Raw genomic sequence first — 22,164 nt, forward strand, 5'->3', positions numbered from 1 at the left:
AAAAAGGACTCCAACAACAATGAGCACAACTATTGCATAGAATTTGGCTTGTAAATACCATTCCATACAAAAAGAACTAGAAAAATGGCTGATTGCAAGGCCAGAGAGGAGGAGTATAAAATGAACTAGAACCATCTTATGTCAGATAGCAAGTCCTCAAAGAATGATGGAACCACATGAAAAAGTACACAGAAGCCAGTTTGAATGGGTACCCACCAGCCAAAACAGTACTAATCTGAGTATCAAAATAAACAGTAATGGATTATAACTCAAAGTTCATACAGATAAAAATAAACTAATGAACTGAAGGTAGCAGGAGCAGAATATTTACACAGTTGCAAAGCATGGCCTATAAAATACTTACTAGTTAAAAGTAAAAAAGCAAAGCAATTGATAGTGGAGAAGCCCTGCAGACACTACCTTAATCGAATGACCAGAATGGACATCACCAATACTAAGACAAATCAAAATTATATGCCACCTGATAGGACGCAATGACACAAACACAGCTTCAATTCGGTGGTAGTTCTTCCAAAGACATCTGACTTAAATATAATCAAGAAGAAATACCAAATGTAGGGACCTTCTACAAAACAACTAGCCTGTAATCTTCCAAAGTGTAAAAGTCATGAAACCCAAGAAAAGATGGAGTAACTGCCCCAGACTACAGAAACTAAAGAAACAACTAAATAAAACACGTAATTTTGACTGGATCCTTTTGCCACAAAAGACATTACTAAGACAATGAAACCAGAATGGGTCTGGGGAATAGACAGTAGCAATCAGTTAGTACTTACTGTGTTCTGACACAGCAGGTCAAGAGACTGAGGCTACTCCATTTCCCTATGAACGCAACCTAGGAGGCAGCAGATCATGGCTCAAATACTTGGGCCTCTCCTACTCACATAAGAGACCCACATGGAGTTCCTGGTGCCTGGCATTGCCCTGGCCTAACCATGACTGTTGTCATTTGGAGAGAACCAGCCGATGACAGGTATGTCTGTCACTCTACCTTTCAAAAAAATGAAAATAATAAACTTTTTTTAAAAGATTTATTTATTTATTTGGAAAGGCAGAGTTAGAGAGAGAGAGAGAAAGAGACTGACTGACTTCCATCCACTGGTTCACTCCCCAGATAGCCACAATGGCCATAGCTGTACCAATTTGCCCAGGAGATTGGAGCTTCCTCTGGGGTCTCCCATGCGGGTGCAGGGGCCCAAGGACTTGGGTCATCTTCTACTGCTTTCCCAGGCCATAGCAGAGAGCTGAATCAGAAGCGGAGCAGCCAGGACTCGAACCACCGCCTTTGTGGGATGCTGCCACTGCAGGTGTGGCTTTTCCTGCTATACCACAGCACTGGCTCCAATATATGAACATTTTAAAAAATATTTACTTCCTGGCTTTCTTGGTTGTGATATGGTCATGGAGGAATGTCCTCATTTAACATAAATAAACATTAAATGTTAGATTAAGTTCAACAACTGAATTCTAAAATTGTTCAATATAAAGAAGCTAAGTAAGCAAACTCAGCACTCCCTGAACTAGGTAAAGGTTAAAAACACATCTATAGAGGGCAGTCATCTAAATGACTGAAACAAGTTGGGTGTAAAGCAGGGATGCTCACCTTATATACCACTAAGTATACCCTTCATACAACTGAGACTATCTGGAATATGAGCCAAGTAGCAAGATCATTCAACTTTTCAATAGAAATCAAAGATTCAGGTTTTTATGTGAGATTTCCTAACTTTAAAAACACTCAAAAGAGTCAAACATGTCTGTCAGCTAAGTCTGAACCACAGCTGCCTCTGGCCCAGAGACATGTTTCTCAAATTAAGGCCTGGAAAAAGAAAAGGAAGCCAGATGATTTATCCTTGGATTTATCTCAATGGTGCTATGGAATTTTCTGGGAGATAGAATAATTCTATATTTTTACAGCTGCATTATGGAGTATAATGCAAACTTCATATTTTTAGAAGAAATTTATTTAAAAATAATTTCAAGGTCACAGAAAAGGTGCAAAAACAAGAACAGTACAGGGATGGACATTGTGGTACAAAAGGTGAAACCACCACTTGGGATGCCCACATCCCACACTGGAGTGCCTGGGATAGAGTTTCAATTCCTTTTCCACTCTAGCTTCCTGCTAATGCACTTGAGAGGCAGCAAATGATGGCCTAAGTACTTGGATTCCTATCACCCACACTGAAGGCCCGGACTGAGTTCCTAGCTTCTGGCTTCAGTCTGGCCTAGCTTGCCCCAGTTGTTGCTGGCATTTCAAGAGTGAACAAGTGGATGAAAGATCTCTCTCTCCTTCTCTGTTACTCTGCTTTCAAACAATAAATAAATCCCCCCCCCCCGAAAAAAAGAGTACAATGAACACTCATACCACTTTTACCAAATTTACCTGTTGTAAACCTTTTACCCATGTTTTATTTGCACACATGCAGGCACCCTCCCACTCTCTCTATATATATACATATATGTATATACATAAATATATACATGTGTGTGTAACTCTATATTCACATATATAAAAAAACATGCAAGGGGGTCAGACCTGTGGCATAGGAGATTAAGCCTTCACCTATAGTGCTGGCATCCCACATGGGTTTGAGTCCCGGCTGCTCCACTTCAGATCCAGCTCCTTGCTAATATGCTTGAGAAAAGCAGCAGAAGATGACACAGGTGCTGAACCCATGTGGGAGACCTGGAAGAACCTCTGGGCTCCTGGCTTTTGCCTGGCCCAGCCATCGCGGCCATCTGGGGAGTGAACCAGCAGATGATATGTAACCCTCTCTCCTTCTTAGAAAACCCATATCCCATATTGGAATGCCTAGGTTAGAGTTCCAGCTCTGCTCTTGATTTCAGCTTCTCTAATGCCCACCCTGGTAGGCAGCCAATGATGGCTCAAGTACTTGGGTCCCTGTCACCCACATGGGAGACCTGGACTGAGTTCTCAGCTCCTGGTTTTGGCCTGGTCCAGCAACGATTATTGCAGGCATAGCAGAGCAGAGATCTCTGGCTCTTTCTACCTTTCAAATAAACAAAAAAATATATCAATATTAGATTTTTTAAGATTTATTTATTTTTTTGAATGAGTCAGAGAGAGAGAGAAATCTTCCACCCAATGGTTCACTCCCCAAATGGTCGCAATGGCAGAGCTGGGCCAGGCCGAAGCCAGGAGCATGGAGCTTCTTCCAGGTCTCCCACATGGGTCAGAGGCCCAATGACTTGGCCAGCTTATTTTGCTTTCCCAGGCACATTAGCAGGAGCTAAATCAGAGTTGTAGCAGCCAGGACTTGAACCAGTGCACATATTGGGATGCTGACACTGTAGACTGTGGCTTAACCTGCTGTTGTGTCACAGCGCCAGCCCCGATATTTCATGTTTTTAGGCACCCTTTAAGAAGAAGTTACAGGGAGGCCAGTGCCGTGGCGTGCCAGGTGAAGCCACCACCTGCAGTGCCGGCATCCCATATGGGCGCTGGTTTGAGTCCTGGTGGCTCCACTTCCGATCCAGCTCTCTACTGTGGTCTGGTAAAGCAGTGGAAGATGCCCCAAATTCTTGGGCCCCTGCACCTATGTGGGAGACCTGGAGGAGGCTCCTGGCTTTGGATCGGCTCAGCTCTGGCTGTTGCAGCAAATTGTGGAGTGAACCAGTGAATGGAGGACTTCTCTCTCTGCCTCTCTGTAACTCTGCCTTCAAATAAATAAATAAATCTTTAAAAAAAAAAAAAAAAAAGGGTAAGTTACAGGGGTGGGGCCAGTGTTGTGTAGCAGGTAGAATTGCCACCTGCGAAGCCAGCATCCTAATGGGGCACTATATCATGTCTCAGCTGCTCCACTTCTGACCTAGCTCCCTGCAAGTGCCCTGGGAAAGACAGTGGAAGACGGCCCAGGTGTCTGGACCCTGGATACCCACTTGGGAGACCTAGAAGAAGCTCCTGGCTCCTGGCTTTGGGCTGGCCTAGCCCTGGCTGTTGCAGTCATTTGGGGAGTGAACCAGTAGATGGAGGATCTGTCTCTCCCTCTAACTCTTTCAAAATAAATAAATAAATAAAAAGTTACATTCATCATGGCTTTGTATCCCTAATTTCAATATGTATTTCAGAAAACTAAAAATATCACCTTAGGGCCAGCACTGTAGAATAGTGAGTAAAGCTGCCACCTGTGGTGCCAGCATGCCATATGGGCACTGGTTCAAATCTGAGCTGCTACTCTTCAAATCCAGTTCCCTGCTGACGGCCTGGGAAGGCAGCAGCAGATGGCCCAAGTCCTTGGGCCCCTGCAGCCACGTGGGAGACCCTAGAAAAAGCTTCTGGCTCCTGGCTTCAGATCAGCCCAGCTCTAGCCACTGCAGCAATTTGGGAAGTGAATCAGCGGATAGAAGACCTCTCTCTCTGCCTCTGCATCTGTAACTCTGCCTTTCAAATAAATAAATAAATAAATCTTTTAAAAATAATTATCTTATATAAATTTAGGATAATTATTCACTTCAGTAAGTTTAACATTAACACTTTTATCTACCATGCATATTCTGATTTTGCAAAGTCTATCAATATCCTTAATAGCATTCTTCCTTTAATACAGGATCCAGTCTAGGGGGGAATGTTGTGCCTGGGATCAAGTCCTGCCTCTGCTTCTAATGCAGCTTACTGTTAACGCACCTTGGGAGGCAGCAGACAATGACTCAAGTACTTGGGTTCCTGACACCCAAGTGGGAGACCCATATGGTTCCTAGTTTTGGCCTGGCCCAGCTCAGCTGTTGCAGGCATTTGGGAAGTGAATCAGTGGATGGAGGTTCTCTGTGATTCTGCTTTTCAAATGAATACATAAATATATAAATAAAAAAGATCAAGTCTAGAATCAAGTATTACAATTAATTATCATATATCTCTAGTCTCCTTTAATCTACAACATTTTCACAACCCTTTTTTTTGTCTTTATAATATTAGCATTAAAGTACACACACACACACACACACACACACACACACGGGGTGGAGTTGGTGGGGGGGGGGGCAGAGATTTGGTCTAGCAGTTCAGTTAGGACACCTGCATCCCATTTCAAAGGGCCTAGGTTCCAGTCTCAGCTCCACTGTCCATTCCATTTTCCTGCTAATGCACATTCTGAGAGTGGATGATGGTCCAAATACTTGGGCGCCTATCACCTATGTGGGAGTTCCAAACTGAGTTCTCGCTCCTGGCTTTAGCCTGGATCAACTCTAGCTATTGCAGAAATTTGGGAGAGTGAACCAGAGGATAGAGATCTATCTCTCTCTCTCTCAAATAAAAAACATAGCACCCCCATATTTAAAAGGGGGGAGGGGTATTCCTCATTTGGAGTTCCAAGTTTCTCCATGATTAGACACAGGTAAAACATTTATGGCTAGAAAATAAAAGTGATGTGTCCTCCTCAGGGCATCATATCTCAAAGCACACAGCGTCCACTGGTGTTATTTATTTTCATTGCACATTCAAGGTGTTGTCTGATTTCACTACTATATTCAGAGTTAACAGGTTTTTTTTTTCCTTACAACTAATAACCAATATGTGAAGATGTCAAAAACTTCCTGGAAGGGGCTGGTGTGGAGCACTGGGTTAAGCCACCACTTACAACCTTGGCATCACGTACTGGAATGCAAGTTTTTTTTTTTTATCTTTTATTTAATGAATATAAATTTCCAAAGTATGACTCATGGGTTACAATGGCTCCCCCCCCCATACCGTCCCTCCCACCTACAACCCTCCCCTTTCCCACTCCCTCTCCCCTTCCATTCACATCAAGATTCATTTTCGATTCTCTTAATATACAGAAGATCAGTTTAGTATACCTTAAGTAAGGATTTCAACAGTTTGTTCCCACACAGAAACATAAAATGAAAAATAATAAATGATTTTTTTTAAATGATGATGAAATCAGATCAGACCTATTGTCATGTTTAATCCCAGTGAGAGTCAAGTTGGGAATTGATAATTTCTTTTCTTTTTTTTTTTTACAGAAGATCAGTTTAGTGTACATTAAGTAAAGATTTCAATCGTTTGCACCCCCACAGAAACACAAAGTGAAATATACTGTTTGAGTACTCGTTATAGCATTAAGCCTCAGTGTACAGCACATTAAGGACAGAGATCCTACATGAGGAGTAAGTGCACAGTGACTCCTGTTGTTGACTTTACAAATTGACACTCCTGTTTATGGCATCAGTAATCTCCCTATGCACCAGTCATGAGTTTCCAAGGCTATGGAAGCCCCTTGAGTTCTCCGACTCTTATCTTGTTTAGACACGGTCATAGTCAAAGTGGAGGTTCTCTCCTCCCTTCAGAGAAAGGCACCTCCCTCTTTGAAGACCTGTTCTTTCCACTGGGATCTCACTCACAGAGATCTTTTTGCCAGAGTGTCTTGGCTTTCCATGCCTGAAATACTCTTATGGAATGCAAGTTTAAGATACTAGAGTGCCGGTTCAAGTCCTAACTGCTCTGCTTCCAATTCAGATTCCTGCTAATGCACCTGGGAACATGGCAGATGATGGCCCAAATGCTTGGGGCCCTGCCACTCATGTGGGAGACCTACATGGAGTTCCTAGCTCCTGGCTTCAGTGTGGCTCAGCTCTAGATGTTGCAGTCATCTGAGGAGTGACCCAGCAGATGGAAGATCTCTTTCTCTCTCTGCCTTTCAAATAAATAAATTTAAAAAAAAAATGATTTTAAAGTTCCTAAAAAATGGAATGAAAGATACTGTGAGGGACAACTATTTTGCCTAGTAGTTAAGATGCCAGTTAAACAATGTATACATGTATTAAAACCCCACATGGCACACTGTAAATATGTACAGTTCTTATGTAGCCGTTTAAAAAAAATTTTTTTTTTTTGACAGGCAGAGTTAGACAGAGACAGAGAGAAAGGTCTTCCTGCTGTTGGTTCACCCCCCAAATGGCCACTACGGCCAGCGCGCTGTGCCAATCCGAAGCAAGGAGCCAGGTGCTTCCTTTCTGGTCTGCCATGCGGGTGCAGGGCCCAAGCACTTGGGCCACCCTCCACTGCCTTTCTGGGCCACAGCAGAGAGCTGGATTGGAAGAGGAGCAACTGGGACAGAACCAGTGCCCCGACTGGGACTAGAACCTGGAGTACCGGCGCCGCAGGCAGAATTAGCCTAGTGAGCTGCGGCACCGGCTGCTGTTTAAAATTTTTAATGATGATAATAAATGAAAGACATCCACATCCCAGATCAGAGCACCTGGGTTCAATACCTGGCTCTAGCTCCGGACGCAAGTTTCCTGCTAATGCAGAACCTAGGAGACAGCAGTGATAGCACCAGTGATTGGGTTCCTGTCACCCATAAGGAAGACTGAGTTCCCTGCTCCAGCTTCAACCAGGTACCCCCAAACCCCTATCCAGCCCAGGCCTAGGCAGGAATTTGGGGAATCAATCAATCTGTCAAATAGTATATATTTTTTTTAATTTAAGAAAGATTTTCCATGAACTTTGAGTTCTCTTCTATATAGGAGGAAATTTAAAACCATGTATACTTTCTGCTCTACATCAAATATTCCCTTATATTGATGATTCCTGTCTGAACCAGGCCAAATTGTGATTGCAAAATAATATATGAATTATTCATATGAGTAACCATATGAATTTTAAAGTTAAATAGACTTCAACTTTTGGCTACACTCCCAGATCCCTTAGGGATAAGCACTCTCTCCTCCAATCTAGGAGCACTATAATGCAATGGTTTGAGAGTGCAGGAATAGATGAGGAACAGCTTGGGGGAAAGGGTTACTTGAGCCATGCCTTAAAGCCTGGGTAGATTTTAAATAGCTAATAAAGAAGTAAGGAGCCAGTCAAGACACAGACAAGTCTATCACAAAAATTAAAAGAACAATACTATAAATCCTGTTTCAAAACAAAGAATCCTTTTGCAAAGTAAATATCATACCCTGTGGGGAGCAATCCGGACTAGACTGAGTTACTGGAATTAAGACTTATTCTATGCATCTGCTCTCCCACAATATGGCGCTGGGAGAGAAGTAAACAGCTTCCGCACAGCTGCCTCCAGTTCAACCAATAAACTGTAGGACTTGCTCCTGATTGGAGAGCAGCGTACTCGGCGTGTGGGCAGCCGAGTTAGGATTGGCGGAGGAGGACTATAAAGGAGGAGAGAGACGGCATGCACGAGGGAACATCTATGGGGAACATCTAAGGGAACCCGTGCAGCCCCCGAGAAAGCCGGCCGGCGGTGTGCCGCTCCCCTGCGGAAGTGGGGAATGTGGCCAGGGGGAACTGCCCTTCCACGGAGGTGGAAGGGACAGTAGCCAACCCGGGAAGAACCAGCAGCAAACCCGGGGAGGGCCGAGCAGACGAAAGAACAGCGCAGGGTCCTGTGTCGTTCCTCCACGAAGAGGGGGAGCGACAATACCCTATTCTAACAATTTTATAACGCCACGTTATACATACTGAATCTGTCTGAATTACACTGATTCTAAATCTCTCTATATATAAATCTTCTTAATGAAACTGGTATTGACCATTTTCTAATTATTATATTCAGATTCTATTTTTCAAAGACATGATATACAGTTCACTGTAATTTCTGATTAAAGTTTTCATGTATGTTAACCTCAGTCTCTCAAAGATAGGAATTGCCTACTAAAACTAATTCATATGATTATGACCCACAGAAAGAAACTATATACAGCTAACTGAAGAAAATATACATATAGCTGAAATTAAAAGCTTCACAAAGCATTATATAAGGAAGAGCACTATTATATTTTTTCTCCTTTCCTTTTTGTATTTTTATTTTATTTATTTTTTGACAGGCAGAGTTAGACAGTGAGAGAGTGAGAGTGAGAGAGAGAGAGAGAAAGGTCTTCCTTTCTGTTGGTTCACCCCCCAAATGGCCGCTACAGCCAGCGCGCTGCACTGCACCGATCCGAAGCCAGGAGTCAGGAGCTTCTTCCTGGTCTCCCATGCGGGTGCAGGGCCCAAGCACTTGGACCATCCTCCACTGCCTTCCCAGACCACAGCAGAGAGCTGGACTGGAAGAGGAGCAACTGGGACAGAATCCAGTGCCCCAACCGGGACTAGATCCTGAGATGCCGGTGCCACAGGTGGAGGATTAGCCAAGCGAGCTGCGCCTCGGCCTTTTCCCCTTTCTAATGTTGGTTTTGACCACTACTAAACTGATTTCAAAATCCATTAAATACATTATGCACATGAGTTGCACTGAAAACCCTACTCCAGAAATTGACACAGAATTCTTTATCAGATTCCCAATAAAGTCAGAACGATTTTCACTCATTCCAGGTGAAATTTAAAAAGTTACTTAAATTTTAACATAACTTTTATTTATTCTGAGATTATGCATTACTTTTTGGTCTTCAATGTCCAAAATTACAAAATGATATGTATGTGAAAGTGAAGCTTATTTTATTACCAACTACCTACTAATTCCAACTTTTTTCCTCCAAATCTTAATGGATCATGAAATCTCAACTGTTTCATTTCAAAGACACTTGAGAGTTTCAGCTTTTAACAAGTTTATATTTGTCTTAGGGAAACAGTTATAACAAGTAATAATTACTTCTACCTTGTCACTACAGAAAAAGTTATTCTGTGGTAAATGCTCTAAAAGTGCTCCTATCAAGTGTTCAAGGGTGAATACTTTGGCCTAGGAACAATGGAATTGAATAAGGATGAATTTTTACAAAGGAAACAATGTTTGAGTTGGGCCTTGAAGGCTAATAAAAATAATCACAAGGATGAAAAGTGGCAACCCAATCTGGGGAACAAGATAGAAGTCCTTCTCAACAGAACATACTGAAAGACAATACAAAGAGCTAACAGAGGACTTGAGAATGAGGCTAAGGTGTTTGAATTTATTTTGTTAGGAAGGTCATAAAGCAAGCAGACAGGGTGAATGGCACAATTGAAGCTCAGCTTTAGGAAGATTAATCTGAGGGCCCTGTACAAAATAAACTAGACAGGTGGAGATTCTCGAGGCTATGCAATAATCCAGGCACAGAATTATAAGTATTTGAACGATGATAGTGGAAAAGGAAAGTAAGTGATGAGAAAAGGTGACAAGAATTGACAAGTCTTAGAAGAGATTTAAATGTAATAAGTAAAAGTGGCGAGGAATCAAATGGTTCAGGGATTTCAAGGTTGACTGACAGTCAGAAATAAGGAAAACAAGCTAACTTGGAAGACACGTTTAGATTCATGTGTTAGATTTTGATATACCAGTCAGTTATAGAGTCAATAATGGAGTTATGGAGTAGGGGGGAAAGAACATTTAACACTACCAAAAAAAAACTGAGTAAAAGTTTAAAACAAAAGCTGGTATCCAATAAAAAGAAACCAGAATGCAAAATTATGTGTATGGTATGACTTTAACTATTAAAAAACTAGGGAAAAATAGTTAAAAGGTGGGGCCGGCACTGTGGCGCAGCGCATTAACGCCCTGGCCTGAAGCACCAGGTTCAAGAGGCTGCTCCACTTCCTACCCAGCTCTCCGCTGTGGCCTGGGAAAACAGTAGAAGATGGCTTAGGATCTGTGCAGCGCTGGCCATTGTGGCCAATTAGGGAGTGAACCATCGGATGGAAGACCCTCTCTCTCTCTCTCTCTCTCTCTCTCTCTCTGCCTCTCCTCTCTCTTCTTTAAAGATTTATTTATTTTACTTGAAAGTCAGAATTACACAGAGAGAGTCTTCCATCCGCTGATTCACTCTCCAACTGGCCACAACAGCCAGAGCTGTGCCGATATGAAGCCAGGAGCTTCTTCCAGGTCTCCCATGCGAGTGCAGGGGTCCGAGTACTTGGGCCATCTTCTGCTGTCCCAGGCTGTTAGTAGAGAGCTGGATGAGAAGTGGAGCAGCTGGGACTTGAACCAGCACCCATATGGGATGTTGGTACTACAGGCAGTGGCTTAAAACAGCATCAGCCCTTTGAACATTTCTTAACACGCATGCAACCTAATACTTTCATGGACCAGTACTGTGCTTGGTTGTCCTTATGGGAAGGACAAATAAGAGATATGCTTCTGGCCAGCGCTGTGGCTCACTAGGCTAATCCTCCGCCTGCGCGCCGGTACTCTGGGTTCTAGTCCTGGTTGGGGCGCCGGATTCTGTCCCGGTTGTCCTCTTCCAGTCCAGCTCTCTGCTGTGGCCCAGGAAGGCAGTGGAGGGTGGCCCAAGTGCTTGGGCCCTGCACCCGCATGGGAGACCAGGAGGAAGCACCTGGCTCCTTGCTTCGGATCGGCGCAGCACGCTGGCCGTAGTGGCCATTTGGGGAGTGAACCCAGAAGGAAGACCTTTCTCTCTGTCTCTCTCTCTAACTCTGCCTGTCAAATTAAAAAAAAAAAAAAAAAAAGACACGCTTCTTGTTTTGTAGAGCTTACTGTCAACTTTTAAATAGGCATTTACTCATTTTTTTTATCAAGTCTAAGTAAAATACCAAAAATGGGACAGCACTGTTTCTAAATGCTATGCTATTTATCAAATAACCTCTTTATTTTTCAAAAATATTTTATTTATTTGAGAAGTAGAATTACAGAGGAGAGACAGAAAGAAAGGTCTTCCATCTACTGGTTCATTTCCCAAACAGCCTCAATGGCCAGAACTGGGCCAATCTGAAGCCAGGAACTCCTGGCTCCTATCTTCGGATCGGTCCAGCTCCTGCCACAACGGCCATTTTGGGAGTGAACTAGTGGATGGAAGACCTCTGTCTCTGCTTCTGTAACTCTTGTCTTTCAAATAAATAAAAAAACTTTTTAAAGAAATGTTCAAGTTAGGGACCAGTGTTGTGGTGTAGCAGGTTAAGCCACTGCCTGTGATGCCAGCATCCCACGTGGCACTTCTGAACCAGCACCCTGCAAAAGCACCTGGAAAAGCAACAGAAGACAGCCCAAGTGCTTGGGCCCCTGTACTCCCGGGAAGACCCAGAGGAAGCTCCAGGCTCTCAGGTTGGGCACAGCATAGCCCCAGCAGTTGCAGCCATTTGGGGAGTGAACCAGCAAATGGAGAAGTGCGTTCTCTCCGCCTCCCCCCCCCACTCTGCTTTTCAGATAAATAATAAATCTTAAAAGAAAAAAATGCTCAAGCTAATCCTTGTTATAGACTGTGTACTATCTAAGAGTTACTTACCACTCATGTCATCTTAGGCAACTTAAGCCTACTTTGAGCCTTTTAAGAGGCAACCAGTAAGAAACTAAGAAAAACCTCTCCTCAAGATGTTTTTACAGGAGAAACATTTTCATGTGAATATTTTAAGGAATGCTTTAGACTAGATTAATACTGAAAATTCACATATTGCATTATTCCTGCAAGTAAGCGAAACTATATGTGTGGTAAGAAATTATAGTTCTCTCTTTGTTTTTCAAATAAATAACAAATAAATCAACTCTAGGGCTGGTGTTGTGGCACAGTGGCTTACCTGCAACACCAGTATCCCAAGCTGAAGTATTGGTTCAAGTCCTGGCTGCTCCAATTCTGGCCTGGCCCAGGCCTGGCCTTGCAGCCGTTTGGGGAGTGAACCAGTGGATGAAAGACCTCTTTGTTTCTGTCGCTCTGCCTTTCAAATAAATAAAACAGATCTTCTAAATTATCACAGTTCTAATATTGTGATATTCAAAACATTGTTTTCTTAAAATGTCATATATTGAAGCATACTGCTACTATTTATTCATATTTATACTCAAAATGGTATGTTTCTTATAGATACTAACCCAACAATTTCATTTATTCCAATTTTTCTTGGAAAAAAATCTTGTATTTTAATTTTTGAGGCAGAAAAAGATGATACTGTTAGCATATGCTTTTTTATTATTATTTGAAAGGCAGAGTTACAGAGAGAGGGAGAGACAGAAATCTTTCATTTGGATGCTAGTTCATGCCCCAAATGGCCACAACGCCCAGAGTTGGGCCAGACCAATGCCAGGAGTCAGGAGCTTCCTCATGCTCTCCCACATGGATGCAGGGGTCCAAGCACTTGGGCCATTCTCCACCGCTTTCCTAGGCACATAAGCAGGGAGCTGGACCAGAAGCCAAGCAGCTGGGACTGCTGGACCAGCATCCATATGGGATGCTGCTGTTGGCAGCTTTACCCACTAATCCACAGACAGTTCCCAGTATATACTTTAATATGCAAACGCTGATTAACCTCTAGGCTAATTCTAACATAACAATCTTAAAATTAAAACCGTTATTATGAAAAACAAATGCTAATTAAAGTATGAAATGTCCCCAACCCCCAACTTGGGAAAATCACTAAGAAAAGCTATCTCAATGGCTTCCAATTTTTGCAGATAGATCTGAGATTTACCATAAACTGTATAAGACAGGCATTTAGCCTATCAGTTAAGATAATGATTAAGATCCTGTGTCCCATGCCTGGGCTCAAGTCCCAGCCCTGCTGCTGATTCCAAGTTCCTGCTAATGCAGACTCTGGAAGGCAGAAAGTGATGGCTCAGGTAGTTGGGTCCAGACCACCCACATGAAATCTGGACTGAGTTTCTTAGCATTGTGGGTTCCCGAAGAGTCAATCAGGGGATGGGGGAGTACCCCCACTCTTGCCTTTCTTTCTCTTTCCATCTCTCTCTCAAAAAATTAAAAATATATATATATGCACACACTACATAGACATTTTGTGTGTTTATGTATGTAATGATTTGAACACAAGACATCAAAATAATTTGGGGTACTTTCTCCCAGTAAGTTTTAAAAAATTATCTCCAAAGCACTGTCCTTTGAAATTACCATAATTTGTGAGCTAAAAGATATACTTAAGGGAAATTCCAGAGTGCAAGCACCTGCCAGCAAAGTTGCCAGTAGCTCATTAGCTGCAGAGATTAAAAGAATCCTTCAGTTGTTTTTACATAAAACAAAATAATACACATATCTAACTTCAATGTGGCATTTATAAAACAGCCAATCACCTAACATTCCTTACTGTGATTTTTAAAAAACCACTACATTTACTCCTAACTGCCATTAGGCATCTTATAAAATATATTTAATACACTGGTTTCCTTATCTAAGCACTCAATAATCAAGGTCACAGTTTGAATGTTAAGCTTCTCACTTTACAAAATTATTCACCATAAGATTAACTTAAATAATCAACTTTTCTAGAATCGCTATTTATCAAGCACTCTATTTTTCTGCTTATAAAAATGTAGTTTTCTTACAATTTTTCGAGAACACTTCTAGTATATCAAAGGAGATCCACACGTACACTTCCTTGAGAATAAATGCTTTCAATACTTCTAACCCCAGAAGAACTTCACATGTTTTGAATTCCTGCTTGGTTAAAAAAAGTTTTTAAACATCTACTACAGTACAAGTGCTTGCCTTTATAGTCATGGCTTTCTCGATGGTAAAATAAAGATCAACGTAACCCTAAGCTCTAGAGTAATGAAGTGCAGGGAACAGAAACAAGCAATTTGGCAAGAGCTGAGCAAAGCTCGGCTTAAAGGCTACCAGTAAAATATACCAGCACTACCCATCCCCCACCCCAACCCTTTAAGGTTTCAATTAAGTTGGGGCCTAGTTTTACTCTGACTAGGGGGACAGAAAGAGAAAGCACAGAGCTTCTGCTAAGAAGTATCTTCCTTAGCAGCAGTTCTAGAAATACTGTCAGGAACCATTTCCTTCCCTGTCTTTAGGGAGAGGCCTATCTCTCCTGCTTCTGATCTACATCATTATCTAAAGGAAGGAAAAGGTTCATCGGGTACCACCCAAAGGATGGCATCAAACAACAAACAAAAAATATCCAACATTAAGGTAAGCTACAAGGCTCTTTATAAAATAAGAGGATTCTCAACTTCAATTCATCTTCATTTTTCAGTCTCTTATTAATCACATGAATTGGTTAGGAAGGAATAAAGTTATTTAATAAGGCATATCCACTGTTTTAAAATAAACTTAAGAAAGTTTATTAATTGGTGAAAGAAAAAAAAAACACATACAGAAGTTGAAGCTTCAGTGAACCTTCTAGAAGCCCTCAGAACCAATAGAAGAAAAGTAAAAGTAAGCAGTAATCCCAACAGTCTTACAGGTTGTAGAGCCAATGCAGTACAGTTAACACAGCCTCAGACATCTCCCCCAAAGCACTCAGTTTTTTACCTCACATATGATCACCTCTTTAGTGGACATATAGGACAAGTCTTTCAGTCCAATATGAACTACTGAGTAAAACCAGGTTTGAGACTAAAAAGCAACCAATGAAAAGTTGATCCTCTCCAAATAGGAGCCCAAGAATGAAACCACCTCACTATGTAAGGCATTATGAAACATCAGAGGTTAGACAATGGGCAACAGGTGCCTTTGAGGAGGCAACAGTGACACTCAGTTGCCTCCTATTTTAGGATTCCACCCTCAAAGCACTTTAATAGCATTTTTTTTTATTCCCAAGTCAGGACCAAAACCACTGATTCTACTTAATACCTTAAATGAGCCAACCGCTCTTCCATGTACTCTTTTAAGTTAGATTTGAAAACATCCACCTAATCCCAACGTTATCTGAACAGTATGCCCTATGGCCAGATCACTGACTGATCCATGAACATTAACCAACGAGGGATTTATTATCAAAAAATGCAACAGGAAGACTTCTATCCCCTCGTAAAATACTCAGAGTACAAATCCAGGAACAGGTATCACAAAACTGCAATATCAGCCAAAGCAGAAACTGTTTCTCTCACCATCTTAACAGTTGAGCTAAATCTTTACAGTAACCAGATTCCAGGGGCCTCAAAGAATAGTAATTCCAGACACAGGTTCTACAGCACTGAGCACCAGCCTGGAGTTCTGATTCCCCAAGCCAGCACAAAATTAACCACCTTCATTCGGGTAAAAGGGAACACTGAAAAAGACACTTCTGCCACTTAATAACCTCTTCCCTTTCTTCATTCCACAAAGACAACATATTCCAAAAATGGAGAATCCTTTCTTTCCCTGACAGAGGCCCCCTTTCCTATGGATTCGTGGGGCCGGATGCCTTCTCCCCAGCGTGCACGCGGGGCCAGAAAACACTTCTGGTTCCACTCTTAAGAGGGTCCCCCGACACGGATGCACCTCTTCCTTTCCCCTGTGGAGTAAAAGATGCTTCAATGCTTCTGGGCTCTGCACTGCTGCAAAACGTTCGGGGAGGCAGAGGGGGTGTGAAGGGAAGTGGTCAGTTCCTCTAAGGAATACTTGAAAGAAGTCTCCAAATTTAAGGTGGAGACCGAGGGGAGGGAGGCCGTTCCCAAAGAGGGAATTGGGGGTGGGAGGGAAGAGTCCCCTACCCGAAATGGGAGCCTGGGAGTAAAGGCTGTTCCCACCCGGAAAGAGAGCGCGCGGTATGTAGAGACGGAGTGGAATGCTGCCTCCGAAGAAGGGTCTGGATTTGAAGAAGTCTTTGCCCAACCCTGAGAAGGGGTCTGTGGGGGGAAGGGGCCCTAAGTATATGGGGAGGGCTGCACCGGCTACTGGGGGCCTCTCTAAGGGGCGAAGGGGCTCCCTTGGGAGGAAGGAGAGCCCCGCATTGAAGGGGGCTCTGGGAAGAAAGGAGGGTCTAGCTCCGAGGAGGGCTGGGCATGGGGGAGGGGCCCTCGGTCCACCGGAGCCGGTGGGGGGGGGGGGCAGCCTCGAAGGGGAACATGTGCCGGGAACTACGGCCACACCGAGGGGCGGGGTGGAGCGCAGGGCCTGGGCTGTGTGTGGAGGGCACGAGGTTCCCACCCTGAGCAGGAGACGCAAGACTCCCCCGCCGCACTCACCGAGGCTGCCGGCGAAACCGTCCATCTTGCGGGAAAGCGCCGGGATCGGGGCTCAGCGGGGCGGGCACTTCATTCAGCGGACCGACAGAGCGGCCGACGCTGAGCCTGACCCGCTGGCTCTCTGGGTCGCCCGACTCGGCTCCCGGCCCCCGCCTCCGTCGTTCGTCGGTCCGTCCGCCTCGGGGTACTCTCAGCGGCCACCGCCGGGGCACTTCCCCGTCAGGTTGAGAGCCGCGCCGCTGCACCTCCTGCCCGGCCTCTCTCCCAGGCAGCAGCCGCGAGAGCCGCGCCGCGCCCCGCCCCCGCGCCCGCGCGCAGCGATAGCACCGCCCCCCGCGCACGCCGTCACGCTTCCGACTCCGCCTCCCACGTGACGATGCGGGGGCGGAGTCTTTTCGACCCTTCACTCTCACCTTGGCGCGGCCTCCGAGTCTGCCGGGCCGGTGACTGCGCTTGCGCGCTGGGCGTTCTGAAGGCCCAAAGACCTCGGTCTTGAAGCTGGCTCGGAATGAGTGGGGGTAAGGGATAGCTTATATTATATCCTGGGATATGCCAGTGCGTGGGTGGAGGGGAATTGCTCCCCTCACAGCCCTTGGGGAGCCTGCAGAGTCCAAGTCTGGAACCCTTCTCAGGAGATGGCCACCCCTTCTGTCCTACAAGGACACTAAAGAGGGAACCAAGAGAGAGGAGGGATCGCTTCTTCCCCGGAGTTCTTTCTCTCCCACAGTCCGATGAGGGACAAATAGGGCAGAGGCTTCTTGATAAGCTGGAGGCCACCAGGGCCACAGCCTCAGGTCCCGGAGCAGATGAGAAGGAAGGAACTGTAGTACTGGACAGGCCCAAGAGTTCATCTTGCTCAACAAGGACTCTGAGCTTTAGAAAACCCTTGACCTGCCCAAGGTCATGAAGTCTGCTGGAAACAGAACTAAAACCTAGGCTTCCTTCCTTCCCCTGTTCTTTCAACCAAGGGTGAGGAGCGACCGGTATACAGCGGATCACTAGAGAATTACAAGCATTGTTTCCAATGAAGTGAGTCTGAGTGCCAGTCCCAACTCCATTGGACTCATTAAGCTTCCCTTTATTTATTTGCAAACGGGAGGGCTGGACTTGTAACCAAAACGTGTTAAGTATACACAGCCTGCCTCTTCGTGCCCCTTCCCACCTGCCCTGGTCCCCCTAAGACTTACCTATGGTTTGTCATGACTCTCCTGAAACTGGATTGTGCAGATCAGAGTAATAGTGAAGTGCTCAGGGATTAAGCTGATTTACACAATAATAAAGAGCTAGGTTGGACTGGACAGAAGGGACTCATACCAGAGAGAGTTACAGAAGAGAGGGAAAAAGGAAACGAAAGATTAGAGAAATTAAATGTTAGAAAGGACTGTTAAACATTCTTGCAGTATAATTCTTCCCTAAAATCTAGATTGCTTTTTTTTTTTTTTGGAGATTAGCTCTTATCTCTTCCGAATACCTTACTATTTGATAACTGGTCATAAGGCAGCATGATAAATTCAAGTGGAGACTAAATGATGTTTAAACTTTTTAAATTTTATTTTAGATTTTTTATTTATTTGAAAGGCAGAGAGTTACAGAGAGGCAAAACCAGAGAGAGAGAGAGAGAGAATCTTCCATCTACTGGTTCACTCTCAAAATGGCCACAACGGCCGGAGCTGGGCTGATCTGAAGCCAAGAGCCAGGAGCTTCTTCGGGTCTCCCACACAGATGCAGGGGCCCAAGGACGTAGGCCATCTTCTACTGCTTTCCCAGGACATAGCAGAGAGCTGGATTAGAAGAAGCCAGAACTCGAACTTATATGGGGCAGCGTTAGCCACTATGCCACAGCGCCGGCCCCTAAAACTTCTTCAACACTAAATGTTTTACCCAAAATTTCCTCTGCTGAAGGCACTTTCATATCTAAAGTTTAAGCCTAATCACTTGATCTTTGAGGTCTCAATTATGACAGCTACTCTTTTGTGTCTGCATTTAACATTTTCTACCTTAGGTTGTTTAAAAGAATAAGAACTTGGTTGGTATATTGTTATACATGAGTAAATATGTATATTTGAAATTCAGAAACATCCACATTTTGTGCAGCCTAAAGCTTTTACAATTTGTGGAGCCCTTTTGAAAAAAATATTATTTATTTATTTAAAAGGCAGAGTTACAGAGAGAGAGAGGTAGAGGCAGAGCGAGAAAGGTCTTTCATCCTCTGGTTCATTCCCCAAGTGGCTGCAATGGCCAGAGCTGGGCCGATCCGAAACCAGGTGCAGGAGCATCCTCTGGGTCTCCCATGAGGGTGCTGGAGCCCAAGGATTTGTGCTATCACCCACTGCTTTCCCAGGCCACAGCAGAATGCTGGATTGGAAGTGGAGCAGCTGGGACTCCAACTGGCTCCCATATGGGATGCTGGCACTGCAGGCAGCAGCTTTACCCATTATGCCATTAGTGCCAGCCCCATGTAGATTTTTTTTTTTTTTTACAGGCAGAGTGGACAGTGAGAGAGAGAGAGACAGAGAGAAAGGTCTTCCTTTTGCCATTGGTTCACCCTCCAATGGCTGCCACGGCCGGTGCATCGCGCTGATCCAAAGGCAGGAGCCAGGTGCTTCTCCTGGTCTCCCGTGCGGGTGCAGGGCCCAAGCACTTGGACCATCCTCCACTGCACTCCCAGGCCATAGCAGAGGGCTGGCCTGGAAGAGGGGCAACCGGGACAAAATCCGGCACCCTGACCGGGACTAGAACCTGGTGTGCCAGCACCGCAAGGTGGAGGATTGGCCTAGTGAGCCACGGCACCGGCCCAGATTTTTTTTTTAAGAAAAACTTGATTAAAATTTAAAAAAAAAATTGATTAAAATGTTACACATACAAAGTTAAGTTAAATGGAGTATTTAGATGAGAAAGGAAATGACAACAGATTATACATTTTAAGAAACATATAGGGGCCGGCGCTGTGGCTCACTTGGTTAATCCTCTGCCTGCGGTGTCAGCATCCCATATGGGTGCCAGGTTCTGTGCCGGCTGCTCCTCTTCCAGTCCAGCTCTCTGCTGTGGCCCAGGAGGGCAGTGGAGGGTGGCCCAAGTGCTTGGGCCCTGCACCCACATGGGAGACCAGGAGAAGCACCTGGCTCCTGGCTTCGGATCGACGTAGCTCCAGCTGTAGTGGCCATTTGGGGGGTGAACCAATGGAAGGAAGACCTTTCTCTCTCCCTCTCTCTCTCTCACACTAACTCTGTCAAATAAATAAATAAAAAAGAAACATATAAATACTCATACTGCCAACATTCCAAAATTGAGAAATACAACCTTTAATTAATTATCCAAAATGCCTCTAATACTATTTTCCTTAATTCTTTGGCTGCATACACTTTGTCTCTTCATGTAACAATGACTTTTTTATTCTTTACTAGGTCTCATTTGTTGGGATCCTGCTGTGGGACAGGTTTTGTAGCCAGGTGCTTTACTTATACCATACCCATTTCAACATCACAGCAAGCCTGTGAGATCAGTGTTAGAAATATAGCATTGGGCCAGCGCCGTGGCTCAATAGGCTAATCCTCCACCTAGCGGCGCAGGCACACCGGGTTCTAGTCCTGGTCCGGGCGCCGGATTCTGTCCTGGTTGCCCCTCTTGCAGGCCAGCTCTCTGCTATGGCCCGGGAGTGCAGTGGAGGATGGCCCAAGTGCTTGGGCCCTGCACCCCATGGGAGACCAGGAAAAGCACCTGGCTCCTGCCTCTGGATCAGTGCCGTGCGCCGGCCGCAGCGCACCAGCCACAGCGGCCATTGGAGGGTGAACCAATGGCAAAAAGGAAGACCTTTCTCTCTGTCTCTCTCTCTCACTGTCCACTCTGCCTGTAAAAAAAAAAAAAAAAAAAAAAAAAAAGAAAAAAGAAAGAAAAAGAAATATAGCATTGGTCTTTCAAGTAACTTTTTTTTGTAAGATTTATTTATTTATTTGAAAGTCAGAGTTACACAGAGAGAGGAGAGGCAAAGAGAGAGAGAGAGAGAGAGAGAGAGAAAGGTGTTCTATCTGCTGGTTCACTCCCCAGTTGGCCGCAACGGCTGGAGCTGCACCAATCCGAAGCCAGAAGCCAGGAGCTTCTTCCAGGTCTCCCACGTGGGTGCAGAGGCCCAAGGACTTGGACCATCTTCTACTGTTTTCCCAGGCCATAGCAGAGACCTGGATCAGTAGAGGAGCAGCTGGGTCATGAACTGCTGCCCATATGGGATGCCAGCACTTCAGGCCAGGGTGTTAACCCACTGCACCACAGCACAAGCCCCTTAAGTAACTTTTTAATTGAAAGGATAGGAAGACAATTCAGTTTTTCCTCTTGCATGGTTGATCAAATTTGTTTTTATTTTAATAGTTGGTATGCATAAAACACAACTTCATACATATAATACAGGCTGTTCATAGTATTGCTGCAGGAATTCTGATTAATTCTCATTCACATAATTCCCCTAAAAAAAGAAATAAAATGTATGGTACATTTAAAATTATACACACTGCATTATTCCTGACAGGAAAGAACATCTGTTTTGGCTTGACATCAATGAGAATCAAATTTTCCACTTATAATTTGTATACATCTGATGATTGGAAGGCTAGATTCTGGCTCTGTATGTTTCAATTCTTATTTCTCCCACACTACTCATATACTTCCAGCATCAGTCATATGTTCCTATCACATTATAACCTCTAGGCCTGTACCTCAATGACGGGATGCCAGGTGAATCAGTACAGTGAGCCAACAGAGTGTTCCTGGAACCTATTGCTAAGCAAAGACAGCCAGCAATAACTTAATTAAGTGGAAATGACTGTAGTCCGTGTAAATACATCTAAGCCTAAAATTAAATGTATCCCCAGCTCAACTCTCCCACAGCCAGATAGTCAAAATATCCAGAGCCTCTCAAATACCACCTGATAGAAAGGGAAATGTGACAAAGGGGATTGCAGTGGAAAACACATTTTCCTAGAGATGGGGAAGAGACTTACACAAGTGAGGAGAGTGGGAGCTTACAATGCATTAACTTTATGGTAACCGGCCTCTGTTGGTTACTCACTTTTATCTCTGTAAAAGTAATCCATGTTCTTCCTAACTATGAAACAAACCAATAGTTTGTTTAAACAAAAAAATAAAAAACAGAGATAGTAAAAATGTAATAAATGTTCTTTCAGAAAGAGGAAAACAATGGACCGGGACCATTAGGAGAGAGAAAGCAGTCACATTTCCATGGCAATTCTGGAATCCTGCTGAGACAGGTATTACAAAGGGTAGGCAGAGTTCTCTTTCCAGGGAATTCCCTTGTCCACCATATGGTCCCGGACTTTGCTGTTTTACAAGGTTCTTGTGTTTTCATGTTCTTTTCATACTCCACTGTCGAGAATTTAGTTATTCAACCAAG

General features: G+C 44.1%; 1 protein-coding gene and 1 long non-coding RNA gene across 9 annotated transcripts in view; one reads left to right on the forward strand and one right to left on the reverse strand.

The window, feature by feature from the left end:
- Positions 1 to 17,040, reverse strand: part of EML4 (EMAP like 4) — a 179,691-nt gene extending 162,651 nt beyond the window's left edge. For 5 of the 7 annotated variants that reach the window (XR_016229419.1, XM_008254479.5, XM_008254478.5 and 2 more), the window contains exon 1: positions 16,764 to 17,040. Coding sequence is in view for 4 of the 7 variants with exons in the window: in XM_008254479.5 (XP_008252701.1) it covers positions 16,764 to 16,788 (25 nt within the window). In the remaining 3 variants the exon portion in view is untranslated. Of the gene's footprint in view, positions 1 to 12,436; positions 12,575 to 16,763 lie in introns of all 7 variants that reach the window. The other 2 variants (XM_089326500.1, XM_089326499.1) reach the window with 1 other exon arrangement.
- Positions 17,041 to 17,163: 123 nt separating this feature from the next.
- The window catches only part of LOC149128133 (uncharacterized), a 68,975-nt gene continuing 63,974 nt past the window's right edge, over positions 17,164 to 22,164 (forward strand). The window contains exons 1-2 of one of the 2 annotated variants that reach the window (XR_016229421.1): positions 17,164 to 17,281; positions 21,938 to 22,021. This is a non-coding gene — a long non-coding RNA (uncharacterized LOC149128133). The remainder of the gene's footprint in view (positions 17,282 to 21,937; positions 22,022 to 22,164) is intronic. The other variant, XR_016229422.1, reaches the window with a different exon arrangement.

Source organism: Oryctolagus cuniculus, chromosome 2 (assembly GCF_051225735.1).
Source record: "Oryctolagus cuniculus isolate XC-2025 breed Fujian yellow rabbit chromosome 2, ASM5122573v1, whole genome shotgun sequence".
Lineage (NCBI taxonomy): Eukaryota > Metazoa > Chordata > Mammalia > Lagomorpha > Leporidae > Oryctolagus > Oryctolagus cuniculus.